The sequence below is a fragment of the Odontesthes bonariensis genome, chromosome 7, assembly GCF_027942865.1.
Source record: "Odontesthes bonariensis isolate fOdoBon6 chromosome 7, fOdoBon6.hap1, whole genome shotgun sequence".
Lineage (NCBI taxonomy): Eukaryota > Metazoa > Chordata > Actinopteri > Atheriniformes > Atherinopsidae > Odontesthes > Odontesthes bonariensis.
This window is the reverse complement of record NC_134512.1, coordinates 12954757-12970599: the sequence shown is the minus strand read 5'-3', so window position 1 is coordinate 12970599 and position 15843 is coordinate 12954757. Positions and strand designations below refer to the sequence as shown.

General features: G+C 40.8%; 1 protein-coding gene across 1 annotated transcript in view; it reads left to right on the top strand.

Annotated features, from left to right (window-relative positions):
• Window positions 1-12274: 12274 nt before the first annotated feature.
• trim44 (tripartite motif containing 44) overlaps window positions 12275-15843 on the top strand; it is a 39898-nt gene continuing 36329 nt past the window's right edge. Inside the window, exons 1-2 of the mRNA XM_075469536.1 lie at window positions 12275-12815; window positions 13448-14097. Coding sequence (XP_075325651.1) covers window positions 13453-14097 — 645 coding nt within the window. The 5' untranslated portion in view covers window positions 12275-12815; window positions 13448-13452. The remainder of the gene's footprint in view (window positions 12816-13447; window positions 14098-15843) is intronic.

Here is a 15843-nt window from a genome sequence, read left to right as displayed (position 1 = left end):
TTTCTATCTTTGTGTCTTTCCCTCATGCCCGCCCCTCAGTCTTATTTTTCTTTTGTCCTCCCCCCTTCTCAAATATTGCTTTGCATCTGCTGCCATGTGTTGAGCGTTGCGAAGCAGTCCCATTTTCAATTTAGCCTACAAGATCCAATTTCTAAACACATAGAGGTAACCGGAGATGGGAATGTAGAGACAAAAACATAGGAAGTTAAACAAAAAAATAAAATAGCATTGGCCCTGCAGCGTGTTAATATCAAAGCCCATATCTGATCATTCCTGTGTTTTAGGGCTTCCTGTACTGCAATGCAACAAATGCTCCATGTAAAAACAATTTAATCTCACAGGATTATGTGGTCAACTTGCAAGGCAATCTTGAGCAACTTTGAAAGCACAGGAGATAAAAAGCATCAGAGACAAAGTCATAGGGATTCTCTGCAGATTACTAGCCAGCCAGAGCAGATTATTAGTCCTACTGATTTAACAATTCATTCCACTGCTCTCAGTAAAGTCACGAAATAGGGAAAGTAACCCCTCTGCCCTCAACCTTTATCACACGATGTCATATACTGCAGAATATTTAGCAGGAATATCTAGTTCATTCATACTTTACTCTTACATCCTTTTCTACAAAAACTACATTTAAGAATGATTTCCTTGTATTTTCTGTTTTCATTCATACATCAGTTTTTTTCTTTTTAAATTTCCCAGAAGCACACCACTTAATCTCATAATCTGCCTTGGCTGTGACTAGTGTTGTATCCCCCTAAAGACAAGGGATAAACAGACAGCAAAGCTGCGCACACATGTGCACATTGACATTTGCAGCGTCAGCCAAGTTAATAAGCAGCTTAACTGTCTTCAGATTTCCATTTTAGAAATGAATCATCCATTCTTCTACATTTTTTTCCCCCTTTTCATCCTATAGTTTATCCTACTCATCTACTGCCTGTGAGAGGCAGTCTTCTGACTGCTGACCCAGGACATATCAACCTTGTGGCATTCTGTTAATTGTTTTAAGAGTTGAACAGCAGTAAGAGACGTGCAACATGAGAGGGGAGTCGAGGGGAGGAGCTGCCGTTGGTAAAACGGGGTACTGTCCAACGGTTAGCTTGAGAAGAGTGGCAGGAGGTCTATTGTTTGCTCACAGGCAGTGTTCTTGCCTGTGAAGATGAAATTCAATCTTAATTCTTTCATACACCGTTTTTTTCTCCTCTAAAATCTCCCCGCTCTTGTACTAAAAGCTTTTTCTGTTTCTATCCCTACTCTTACCCACTTTTCACTTGTTCTCACTATTCTTCATTGTTTCCACCATCCTGTCAGTCAGCGACACACACGTACAAAACGGCTCTCCCCTCGGACACAGACGTTTGAGCAAACAGTGTATGAACCCTTTTTAAAATTGTAGTTACCTCAGCCAAATGCTGCCTCATCCTTTCAGAGTCCCTCATTCCCCATTTTCCCTCTTTGTCAGGGAGGGGAAAAGGCTGATGTTGCCACCTTTCGACTGGCAGGTGCAGTGTTACTGTATACTGCGATCAATGCTAGTCTCTGATTAGAGAACACAAACTACATGACTAAGAGGGCCAGTGTCAACATGAAGGGATATAAAAAGGGATATATAGAAACCTTTACATCACCATAGAGATACTTTAGAACAGGAACATTTTTAAACAAATGGTTTCTCTGTCTTCTTCTCAAGTTTTCCACCATTCTCATGAAACACACCCACCTTAGAGGTGTCTCAGTTTTTCTGGAAGCAGAGTCCCAGGCAATGGAGCATTAGCTCCAGGGGATTCCAGCCAAGGCTGGAACATTTGAAGGGTTTTGGCATGAGTACACACCCTGAGAACATTTCCCGGGCCATATGGATGCCAAACGTCTGAGGGCACAGAGGAGCATTGTGACACGGCGCCCACGTTTCGGGGCCTGCTGAGAAGGACTACAGAGGAAAACACTGAATGTCATTTTCATGCTTCATTGTGCCAGGGATCTGCTCTGTGTCGTAGAATATCATAGCAATCCAGCTGTGGCCAGGCAAAGAAGAATGTAGAAAAAAGTCATTAATCTTGGCGTATTTTAACTTGTATATTCTTGGATGCAAAGAATGGTGTCTGGCCTTAATTTCTCTTTGTAGAAACATTTCTTTCACTCAAGCTTTTCCCCAGTCTCAAAAGTATTACATGGAAGGGATCTAAAAATACAAGTGGTGTGCTCTCTGCTCCGCAGAGTCTGACTCAGAGGCAAGTACACACTTGTTTCACACTGATGAAGCACAGATGTAGCAAGAAAATGTTGTGTGAGCAAAGCCAAGATGGAACAACCTTAGACAAAACACCCTTTGTATTGACACTCACCGTTTTTTTTTCCTGCTTGATTTTGAGGGAAGATACAGAGGGAATCAGTAAAAAATATTCAAACCAGATTACGACGGGGCTACTTTAATGAGCAAAGAAAAGTTTACATAGGATACAAAGAATGAGTCCTGATATATAAGACCTGTTTAAAAGGATGTCATAAGACATAAGCATTTTTTAACATTTATTTTAGATTTTATTTACAAATAAAACACCTTGCAAGAGTTGTTGTTATGCCTGCCTTGAGCATATTACGCATTCTTTGGTATTTTAGTGATGCTTTGTGTACAGTAAAATAAACACAATGGTGCAATGATGTGCCTGCTTCCAACAAGTTAACAGTCCACTAAGCACTTGTGATTTGTACAGTTTTTGTAGCAGCCTGTGATGAGAAACAAATCACACATCACTTTGCATGAAAAACAACTACTTAAACTCTCCTTTAAAAAAAGCCACCATACATAGAGACACCTCCTGGGTTGTGGGAATCCATTTATGCAACTACACAAATCTAAATGTCTGCACTGTATATTCACACTTGTGACTACCTGACGAGAGCATTTTTCTATCACACTCAGCTTTTTTCACACAGCCCACTGGCAAAATCTCCCTTTTGGGCCTATTTCCCCCCAAAAAAAACATTCAAGCACAGTCTCCTCCTGAGATAATTCAACCCATAAAGATTTAGTTTTTTCAGGCTTACAGATTAAGTTTCCCTCTCCATCTACAGCAAACAGCCTTATCTAATCAAGAGGTGGAGTACAGGGCTTCAGTTCTACTGACTGTCATCAAAAAGATGCTTAAACGTATCCTTTTGTAAGTTTATGATAGCAGAAATGAATTATGCTAAAGTATTACTAGTATCACTTATAGAAAAAATGGATATGTGCTCATTAATTAAACACTGCATTTGTGATCCTATTATGATGCAATAATGGTTTCTGAAAATGTTTTTTGGGAGGACAGGCCTAACAAAATGTTTTATAGAAATAGGCTGCCAAATGCCTCTGCAAAGAGATCAGTGAGGTGAGGGTGTATCTAATTTCCTTACAACTTCCAGCTGTTGCTTAAACTAAGCCATATGTTAAATAATAATGATGATAATAAATAGAATCAGTCTATAATACCTGAAACTTCCTCCAATGCGTCATCAGTGAATGAGTATGAATATGATATGAATGATATGAATGAATATGATATATTCTAAATTTCCTCCACACACTGAGAATTCAGTCATCATATTGATTGAAGTGGATGTTTGATTCTAAATAATGGTGTTACTGTTGCACCGAGCAGAAGAGGACCAAAAGCAAACTGCTTGTTACATGTGTGTAAGAGGCTGATAAGAACAGTGTTTGAATCAAGCACGGGTCACTAGTTCATCTACTTTGTTTGTTTGGTGTTCAATTATATTCACTGCACATTTGCATGCAAGACACATGTATACCATAGTGAATTAAAAAAACAGTGAAAAAAAGATTTTGAAATTCAGACAACAAAATGTCCGGGTAAGAATCTTTCAGGTTACATAAATCATCAACAATACACATTTCTCTTTATTTAATACTACTTTATTAATCCCTTAAGGGAAATTATATTGCTGCAGTAATAATTATCATTAAAGAAAACTCTTGTCAAACTCTCTTGTTACTCTTGAAAACTCTCTATATAAGTCAGCTGACAAACATGTAGAAAGCTGAAGTGTAGCAGAGAAGAAGGTATGGTAGAAATCTTCACAGGTCACCACCAGTGGGTTGGGGTGTTGTTTTTGTAGCTTGGCAACAACTTGGCTGATGATGTCACACATAGCACTGGCAGGTAACACAGATGAACTCTCTCAGTAAAAAACATGGCCAGGAACACAAAGCCAACAGTTCATCATCTGGGGTGCAGAGACACTCCTTCTCAGTAACGTGTCCAGGATCACCATATCTGTTGTTAACATGCGCTGTTATCCTCCTCCTTCACTGTTACCTCTGCCTGCAGTCTCTGTCTGTCCATATAGTCTTAAAGCTCAGTAGTGAGGTGTTAGAGTTGTTTCTGCTGCCACGTTTTGGTGAAAAAAATAATATTACTTTCCTGATATTCCTGCTGTGTCCTCATCGGGGGTTGAAAGCTTGTCCATTTTATCTGTCAGTGACTTCACACACCCCATGATGTTAAAGGGAAAAAAATGGTTTAAACCTCTTTCACCTTTTTCTCCAATTTGTACCTGCTCTGCATACAAGATGTCTCCTTCTGAACTCAGCTTGATTTTAGGTCTTATTCCGGGCATTGCTCAGGCTTTGGAAAGCTCAGTTTACTGCTCCAGCAGATTAACACGTCTCCTGTTGCCATGGTTATGCATAATAACAGATGTAAAAAAAAAATGCCAGAGTTACCAGCAGAAATCATTCCAGCTGCACAATATCTGAATCAGCACATAAGTATGTTTCAGAAAATCCCAAGAAGATGCAAAAAGAAACACTGCATGTCCAGAGCTGCTGCAGCAGGCTGCCTGCTTCTGAGGTGGTGCCACTCTAGAATAAATATAAAGTATAGATAAAGAATACCTACCCATGGATATATCATCACATTGTTAGTTGTTTCACTGGTTAAATCTTGTGTCTCAATTCAGTACCGCAAACAATCCACTTGCTCACTCTCATTCTGTCAAACTTGATGGAAGGCTGCATTCCATCATCTTTTCATATATGCACATGATAGTGGATAGAACACTGAAGAAACTGACCACCCTTACAGAAGTTGACAGATGATTGTGACTGGTGCTATCATCTTTGTCAGACTATATCACTTACACTGACCAATTACGAACACAGACACTATCCATCTGGAACTGTAGAAATTTCACAAAGTAACCGTTGCAGATCTGATGCAAACTTTAGAAATGTTGTTGGAATCACAAGTTGGTATTTTTAAGATGCTGTGTGGATGCCATCTGTCTGCAAGCAAAGCAAATCCTGACCTGAAAAAATGAAATACCATTTAGCATGTCTCCATCAAGTGCTTTGCAACAAATAAATTAGGCAGCATAGAGTGGTAAGATTCTGACAAAAAAGACTGGTTACATAAACACAGAAGAAGATACTGTGGTTTCTAGCTGTAAACAGAATCTGGAAGACATTTGGTACAAACCAAACTTGTTGCCTCAACCTTATATAAGAGAAAATGTCCAAAAAATTATTATTTTTTCAAATGGGTATAATAATTTTTTCATGTCCAAGGGTACTGTTCATGTTGGTTTCCAGAGCAGCTTATCTTACATATGATCAGTCATGTGAGTTCAATATTCCCTGTTAAAAATTAGAGTGAAATGTGGCAAAAATGGCCTAAAGTGAACAAAACACATTTTTTTTTTTTTGGAAAGGACGAGAAAAGTATTAAAAAAGTATAAAGTATACACACAAAAAAGTGTTTTTGTCCAAAAAGTGTGCATTTCAGCAGTATAGGCACAAAACATGACATACTTTATTCACACTATTTATCAAAGATACACTTATTTTAAGCGGACAACAATCTTTCTCTGCTGTGCCATTGCTGAGAGACATTAAAGGTAGGGTAGGAGATCCTGGATTTTGAGTCCAGCGAAGCTGCATTTTGAAAATACACAGGTAAAAAGTCCCAACCCTTTTCTTAACTTTCCCTACGAAGGCACGCCTCTAGAGTACATGAACACGCACGAGCACGAAGGTGCACGAGCGCTGTTCTGACAGCAAGCATCGATCGTTGCCGTATTTAGTATTTAGTATTTAGTATATAGTATTTAGTATATGCTAACTATACGTTTAATAATGCTAGGCGCTAGCCAAGCTGGCTCTAGTTTAGCTTCCTGCCAAGCTTCTGGACGCGTAAAGCCTGATTTATGCTTCAGACGCAAAGCCTCTGACGCTCGGACGCATAGCCTCTGTGAGCGTCAAAATCTTGACCACTCCCCCACGCAGAGGCTCTGCGCGCGTTCTTGTGCACCTCAAAAAAATCCTGACTACGCGACGGACGCACGCAGACCACCAACGGAAGTGCGCAGACAAAAGCGGCTGTGATTGGTCCTCGGTGTGCTTTTCCGGGTTTAACAAGTGTAGCAAACTCCCCAGTCTCTTCCCTGGTCTGGTTCAACGGGCGTACAGACCACCTACGCTTCCTCCTTCGTCTTTTCGCCAACTCCAATAGCAGAATCCTTTCTTCTTCAAGGTCGAGCAATTCCATATCCATCCCCATATTATCTTGCAGACGCGCCATTGTTGTTTTGACCAGGATCAGCGTGTCAGCGGGATATATACACTCCCCCCACCGAAGTTCTCGCAACTCGCGAGAGTCATGTTATGGTTGCAGAACCATAACATGAAAAGTGGTTCGCGACCAGAGCAAAGCAACACGTCAAGACGATGGACGCAGAACTATAATCTGCCCTTAATTCGTTCACGGAGCAGGGTACGCGCACAGGGGGAAGGAGGGGGAGGGAGGAGCAGATTGCAGTTTGATAGACGGCATCAGAATCCAATCATTGTGAACGGTTCGTTCAGTATGATTGGATAGTGTTTTTCCTAGATTGTACGTTCTGGAGGCCACTAAAACTTTTCATATTTGTGTCAAAACTTTTAATTAATTGGTTACAATGGGGGTGTGAAGAGTATTTCAAGCAATATGGAAAAAAATGTTCCACAAAAAGATCCCCTACCCCACCTTTAAAAGTGACAGTGAGAGAGGGATACAGACAGAGGGAGTAGGACGAAGAGAAGACTGAGAAAGAAAGGCGTTAGCTGAGATAACCCTGTAGTGGGAGATAGTAATGAGTTTGTGGTTTGTGTGATATAAGTCTGCTCAAAAGACCTTGAAATTGAGGCAGCAATTTAGCCATCTAAAATTAATTATCTTAGTTCTGAGACTGACATTACAGGTGTAGCTGTTAACGCGCTGAATAGCACATTCAGATGCCTGGCAAGCATTTTGCAAAGTTTACGAAGACAGTCACTGAATAATATATTCTGCTATACTATTAGAGCATATAACCATTTAACCAACTAACAATCCCTTTTTACCAAATATACGCTAATAGACTGCATGTTAGACATATCTCTCAGAATATAACAATACATTGTGCATCAGCACCAACAAGGCTTTGCAGAGAGCATATCACCCACCAAGGCCAATACTGTAACCTCAAGTCCCAATTGAATGAGTTCCTCTTTTCCATATTCCGACATCACCAATCTGTCTGCTCGATAATCTGAGCCCTCATAAGATATAGGATTTATTGCAGGACTGGTGAATTAGCTCAGATAAGTTAAATCTTAATATATTATTAGTATTAGAGAGCACATTCTGACTGACAAAAGATATTGTGATATGTGATAATTACATGAAAATGATATAGATATAATGTTGTTTTTCTTTTGCAAACTGACAGGCTGAGGGTTCTTTAAAAAAACATTTTAGGCAAAATGTTGTCAGATATTGTGGCTTTCCTTTAGCTCTCCTTGTACAAACAGTGCTTTTTTTCTTCCATCACCTGTACTCAGCCCTAAGTGCCTCAAATCAGTCTTGCTAGTTAGCACCCCTTGTATCACCCTAAACACACACATGTACACACACACACAACAATCATTACTGATCAGTTGCAGTGGCAGGGGCCTACCTCATGGAGGACATTTATGATTTAGTGGAATAACTGCACATGCGGTAAAACCCAATATCCCTCAGTTCACGGAAGTCTGTTTGAGGCTATATGAGGAAGTCACAGCTTTCAGTGTTCCTGCTTTGTGAAACAGCTTTCAAACATCTACAGTAACCTCAGAAAGTGAGTCTGTTTTATGTTTTTCAGCTATTCCATGGAGGAGGCGGTGCTCACTTACTTCAAAAAGCACTCCTCTGATATACTTGTGCTGTTGCACTGCAGGATATTTTCTCGAGACCAACGACTGACCTCATGCCAGCAATACAATGTTGAAACTGAGGCATTAAGTAAGTCAGTGTTTTGCTCTGCTCGTCAGCCAAAGCTCCCTGCTTCACTCTTGGCTGGATTTTCTGAGACCATGATGATGCATGGCCTCTTCTGAGCTGCAGAGAAACAATTTAGGTAAACAAATTTAGCTCCTACTGCGTGTCACATTTTGTTTTACTCCAGTTTCCCAGTGGTAAAAAAGACAGGAAGAAAAACCGCACCAGCAGCTACAGTGCTTATCTTATTTAAGTCAATGAGTCAATGAGCCTTTTAGTTTTTTTCAGTTTTATGTAGAAATTAAGATTTACTGTGCAATAAAATGCAAAGCAATGTGAGGTTCTGAAATAAGTCAGACAGCTGAGCCACACTGTTCCATGGTGTAAGGGAATACTGGGCTGGGTGGCATCGTGCTGTGATGTGCGTGGCAAAACCAAGATTTGAGCTCTTAATTACAAGTACACTACACCTCAAGTCACATTCATATATTTGTTATGACTAGATGTCCTCTGGAAATGCAGTCTCAAGGCAAAACAAATGAGCTTTTTACAGCTAAATATGTTTCCAATGAATAACCCTTTATGTTTACAGTCTTATAATTTATCGTTTAGGGGGGAAATTGTCTAGTAAGAGAGATCATCCTTAAAAGAGCTTTGCTTGGGGCAAAAATAGATTCATCATCCAAGTGGGAGGGATTTTATGAGGATTTTCTTGGAATGTGGTCAATGGTTATTTATGGAATGTCATTGAAATCAGACTACCAGTCAATAAGTATTTGCCAAATACTGCTTGTGTGAAGCCCACTTCAATAGCCTTTTATATATCTCTGCAAACAACAGCTTCTTTTTCCTCATTTCTCTGTATCTCTCTCCAGACCTCCAATCCTGCTCCACAGTCTCCTCGTGCTGCTTTATGAAGGGTAAAGACATGAATAGAGGGGGGGAAGCTGATATAATAATTAGAAACTCTCCATTAACACTAGTGTTAGTTTACCTTTCCTGCAAAGCTTCTTTTTTTTCTTTTCTTTACCTATTTTGTATTTACATAAACTATGAACTTACCCTTATAACCTTTACTAGTTTTGTTGTAATTCATCATAAATGTATGAACAGACAGAACATTTGCCCAAAATGCAGAAAGCAGGACATTATGACTATATTTCTTTATATAAACAAACACTGCTTCAGCTCATTTTGCCGAATAAAAGTAATGTTTTCTCATCTTCAAGCCCTGATTTGTGCCAATACCGTTTTTTAACAATTCTTACTGACTATTACAAAAGTACACCGAGTACAATAGTTGCACTACATTATAGAAATAATCTGTTTGAATAGTCTCTTATAATGTGAGAAAATTACAGAGATATCAAAACAATGTGATGCACTGATGCAGCCTTGAAGCGACAATTGAATGGATTAAAATTTTTTATTGAAGTGCATTTAAACAGAATTGATCACATTCCACGACTGATCCCAGACAAACCTGATGTTCTTCTGAGAACAATCCATTTTTCAAGGTGCTCAAAGTGTCACACATCTCATCTGTTTTGGGTGATGAGTCTCTCTTATGAAAACCCAGGACAGTGGCGGCTTCAGTGGCTTAAGCCTGGTTTATAGTGGGTAACGCAAGACGCAACGCAAGACGCAACGCAAGACGCAACGCAAGCCCTTGCGCGGTTGCAAGCCCCCCCCTTGCGTGCTTGCGTGTGTCACCTCAATTTTCTAAACTTCACGCAAGACGCGAGCAGAGCTATAGAGTAGCCACTCTGGACGCGAGCACAAGCCACTATCTACATCACATCCGGCGGCGTGTTCATCTTCCGGTTTCATCCCCTAATAAAAGGCCGCTGTTTTCAAACGCCAAGGTAGAAAGCAAAGAAGAAGAAGAAGAAGCATGAATGAATCCACTCGAAGAGAGACTTGCCGAAGAGGTCTTGGCGGTGAATTTCCTTTCATCGTAGTAGGCTTGTCATTGAAAAAACCCGCTACTCCACCTACTGTTAATGGCTCGAGACGTTTATACTTCATTTTGCTTTGTCGGCGGTTGCGTGTGCTGCGTGGTGATTCACCGCCAGGACAGTAGGTGGAGCAGCGGGTTTTTTCAATGACAAGCCTACTACGATGAAAGGAAATTCACCGCCAGGACCTCTTCGGCAAGTCTCTCTTCGAGTGGATTCATTCATGCTTCTTCTTCTTTGCTTTCTACCTTGGCGTTTGAAAACAGCGGCCTTTTATTAGGGGATGAAACCGGAAGATGAACACGCCGCCGGATGTGATGTAGATAGTGGCTTGTGCTCGCGTCCAGAGTGGCTACTCTATAGCTCTGCTCGCGTCTTGCGTGAAGTTTAGAAAATTGAGGTGACACACGCAAGCACTCAAGGGGGGGGCTTGCAACCGCGCAAGGGCTTGCGTTGCGTCTTGCGTTGCGTCTTGCGTTACCGACTATAAACCAGGCTTAAAGCTGCAGGATTTGTTGTTGTCATACGTAAAGTCCTACTTTTTGGCATTTTAAGAGTTTACATGATCTATCAGAACGCTTGAAGTTGAAAACGGTGACCTCCGTAGTCGCAAAATGCAAGAAATGCTTATTTTTTAACCGAAAAATAAAAAGTTATTCAACTTCCTGTCCCGCCCCATCAAAACACATGAGAACTCGTGCACGTAGACGTGCACGCCAGATGCGCTTTCACGACTCCTCATTCATCAACTCACCTGTCATTTGCGATCATGGAAGACACAGTAAGTAGACAAGCCCGTAATGAAGTTCAATAGTCTAGATAAATAAGCGTGGGGACGAGCCTACCTTGTATCGCACGTGCACAATCGGTGATTGACAGGCAGCAGAGCCCAGCTCGTAAACCTGATTGGTTACCTTTTACCGGTCCGGTCTGCAATTTTGTAAACAAACCTGCTGGCTTTGGAGGGACCTAGCGGGACATATAGGGGACCTAGAGAACTCATTTTTTTTTTGTATTGGGGTATTTAATGTACTACTTTCAGAATCCCCGGACAGTTCCAGGCATTATGCTTGAAAAAGAGTTGCAGACTGCAGCTTTAACTCCTGAATCAAGCCTGGCGGAGAAACCATAGAGTAAATCTCGAGCTGTTGCACTGTAAATGCAATAAAATAGTGTTTTAAAACTGCTCTTTCAATAAAACTGTCACAATTTGTGAAAATAAGCGCAATACATCAATACATCAATGTGCTGAAAATCACTTTGCTGTCTAGACAGCTGCATTGTACACTTTATTGCAACAAAATTATTCATTTGAAAAAAAGAGGAAAAAGAAAGAGAAAAAAAATCCCCTGGAAAAAGGTCAGGTAAGATGACAGCACTGCAAAGGGTGATAAAGAGGCCCAAATTCAATGAAAAACTGGCACAGACTTTAAAGAGAAACTGTTTAGTTTTTTTTCCATGACCACTTTAAAAGACTATTGCAAAGTCTGGCACATTGAAAGCAAAATATAAAGACAGGAGGGCTGGCCTCAGACCATTTCATAGTACTGTAAAGCCAACAAAAAGCTGTTAAACTACAGCCTTGTTGCTAATGAAAACAGTGGTTTTTGAGCACTAAAACCCCCAGTCTGTGCTCTCGTGCAACAAAATAGAATTGAATATTCTTCCGTTTTATGCTTGTATAATATCCTCCTGAAATTGAGAATTGTAGCAAACAGTACACGAGATGGTAAAATTATGTTGTGTGTATAAAAAAAAAAAAAAAAACTGTCGAGATTCAACGCAGGTGTGCACATTGTCTAACCTGACTCACGTCATCTGGCTGCGTTTCCCAACTGCACGCGGGGGCGTTCCCTTGAATACCAGAGGGCGGGAGTCAGGTAACACATTGTCTTCATATGGAAGACGATTATGGTTTTTGCAAAGCTAAGTTGTTTTGCAGAGGATTACTTTTACAGAAGGATGGCTCGGGTAATTTAATTAAAAGGCAAAAGAAAACGTGCCTTACTGTGTTAATTGCGCTACACTGGTGTTGTGCGTGAGGCTTGCCCTCTGCCATTTTCAATTTTAATTTCCTTAATCGGGAAAAGGGAAAGTGTACACCTTGTCCTGTTTTAAAAGATACGTTAACAAGAACAGAGAAGAAAGCGCTCGCTTAGCCGCTAAAAAAAACCCAAAAAACCTCCTCTAATGTCTACTCGCCCTCCCTGCTTCGGCTTGAAGTTTGCCCTTATTGTTGCCAAGCGAGTTCTCTCCCCCAGCCTCTGCGTGTCTCTACCGTTTTCACACACTCCGGAGACTACAAGCAGGAAGTAGAAAAAAAAAGAAAAAACGCAAAGGTGCTGATGAAAACAAGGAAGTAAACGCTGTGAAACCGGACTCTGGAACCTCTCTTCTGTTGTTATGTGAAAATAAATCAGTCGACAGCTCAACGAATGCGAACCACAACGAAAGCACAACAGTTGTGCTAAGGAAGTTAGCCGTGAAGCTAATTTTGTTACAGACTCTTAATTACCTTAAACGCAACCCATTCACAGCAACAAAGACGGGGAGCAGGAGAAGAAACAACTGTGTAAGTAAAGTACACACTGCAGCTTACCTTGCAAAGAGGGGGAGGGGGTACCTGCGGTTGTGTGTGAAGAGGCGTTAAGTGAAATCGTGTGTCCGAAACAGAAATGTGTCAGAGGGGTGGTGAAAGAAGGAAAGGGGGGTTTTTAATGGGCTTCAAGGCTTCAAGGAGATGTACAAAGTGAGGAGAGGAAAATATAGAGGAATAAATAGTATAAAGTATTCAGCTAATTCTCTTTTTATTCCAGCAGAGTGAACTGGAAGTAGGATGAGTGGACATGCAGACAAAATAAAATAAAGTTTGGGCCCCAGGAGAGCATGAGGGTGTTATCTGAGCGTATAAATGCACACATCATTTATTTTTGCAGACAGCCAGTTCATCAGCTTTAGATGGTAACTTCCTGCTTGTAGCACTTGGCGCAGTGATGTCTTTTGTGTTGTTGTTGCCCTGGATGTCGTGTCCTGTGGACTCTGGTCTGCTGGTCTTTTGCTGTGGGAGTGTTATATTAATGGGGTTTTTCTTAAGAATCTTGGACTTTACCTTGTGAAAATATGAGAATTCTGCATAGAAGGTCACAGTTATTTATAACCTGTCTTCTACTGTATGTCTCTGATTCACACTTTTCTTTTTCTCAGCCATCATGGATCACAAAGACGAACCTCTGGAAGGAGCCATGGGGCTGAAACAAGAGGAGTTGCCCCAGATGGACGGTTCATGTGATGCATGCGAACCTGATGAGGCCCAGCCAGCAACACAAGTATGCCACATCTGCAGCTTTGCCTTCTGCTCCGTCCATGCCGACAGACATGCCAACAGCACACGTCACACGCTAATGCCTTATAACTATGAAGATACCCAGATTAATGGTCTGAACATAGATGGAGACGTCAGCGTTGGTGGCAAAGCTGAGGATGAGGCTGGAGAAAAGAGGGTCGTTCAAATGGGTGATAATCAGGGGATGGCACCACTTGAAGTGGCAGTGGCTAATGGAGGTGAGAACGGGCCCGTTGAGCAAAGAGAGGGAGCCCAGAACGGTTCACCTCAGGAAGCTGAGCCTGGTGAAGAGGCTGAAGGTGCAGAAGCAGGGCCTGAGGCCATGGCTGCAGGAGAGGCTGGGAAAAGGGATACTGTGACCGTAGAAAGGCTGCGCTGCAAAGAGCACGGACAGGAAGGTTCTCTCTACTGTAAACCCGATGAGAAGATAATCTGTGTGGTGTGCGCCGTGCAAGGTGAGCACAAGGAGCATGAGATCATTACTCTCCACGAGGCCTATGTGTGGCAGAAGGTGAGTTGCACGCACACAACATGACAGTATGACGTGTGGTAGAACAGCAGTGTGTGATTTATTGTATGGTCTGTGTTGTACCTAATCACGAGGGCTTGCTTTATGACATCGGTAGCTCTGCAGCATAATGCATTCAGAGCATCACCTGTGTAGCTTGCGTTTTTTAATTCTGTATCACGTAGTGTCCCAGTGGCTGGAGGCCTTTTAGTCAGTAAATCTACTCATTAGGGCTCTGTAAGTGTTCGTTATAATATTTCAAATGCAACAAGGACAACATGATCTCACGGATTACTTCATTAATAACTTGATCTTATTACGCAGCCACATAAATAATTTCTATGAAAATTGTGAAATGGAAATTAAACATGAACCATGAATCTGCCTTAATGTCCATTTGTTTTTGTTTTCCAGTTATTGTTTTCTTTTATTTTTACCAGATGTTGGTTTTCTTCAGTTATATTTAATAGATTCAGTGAGTCAGCAGATGTTCAGTGCAGGATAATACTACCGCTACAGTGTACGTGTGACAATAATATTAACAGTTATTAACGATTAAATCTAAGAATAAATCTCATTAAGTCTTAATTGGGCATTTTAATGTCTGCAACAGGTTTTGAAACAGTTTGGATGGTAAGAACAAAAGAAAAAGATGTTCAGTGTTAAAAAAAAGATAAACAAAATAAATTGAGAACTTATTAGGTTCATTGTCGACATGTCAGTTAAATGAAAGTTATATGAAGAGTGTCATTGCCTCTGAGTTTGGGTAAAGATGGGGAAATGATGAAGAATTAAAAAATGTCATCGCCCATCTACTTCATATACATAATAAAAAAAAAACACATACCAATGTTTAATTAGGTCAGTCTCAAAATGAGTCTGCAAGAATTAGTGAGCACAGCATGGATCGTGTGCCTTATGCGAAGGCACCATTAATGATACATGACACATTTCGGAGCTGTAAATTTTGGCATCTACATGTGTTTTTTTTCAATTCCTTGAGGAGAATAACTATTGCCTCGTTTTAAACTCTGCAAACTCGTCTCCTTCACTTTTTGCGAACTTCGACACAATTTTGAGTCCCATCTTCAGAGCACCAAACACATTCAGACTGTGTTGTTGCACAGGGAACCAGTCAACACAGGCGTTATATGATCAGAAACCACGGCTTAGTTTTGGATAAATATTTCAAACAGCACAAGGGTTGTGTTTGGGAACACTATAACAAACTGAATAAGAAACTCCACAATTTGACTCTTACCAGATAAACAAACCTACAGTGTTGCAGTATGCCCTGTGGCAAAGCATCTGGAAACCAAAGCAGAGCGACACACTTCAGTAGGGCTTACTCTTACATCACAAACAAATATGGATTACCAGGAGGCAAAGAAGGTCACACATACAGCCCTGTTTCACATTATTTGCTCCAAACCTACTTTTGCTGTTATCCTGATTCCTGTTATACTTTATTTAAGCAAATTTCCCTTTTTTAGCAAATCATATGACTTCACTGCAATGCACTGAAAATTTCAGGTGCCTGTTTCAGCAATCGCCTCAAGAATATTGTCATAAGAATCTTCGAATAACAGTGGTCCCTGCCTTTGAAATTGATTAAGAACTGAGTGAAGCCAGTTTGGTGGTCTTTAATGACAGATGGCACTCAGCCAATACTTGGCTTGCGGTTTCTTTTTAATTATTTGCCCGCTGGGCTTTATGTTGTGATGTGCTTGTCGTATTTATTGCTTGTTG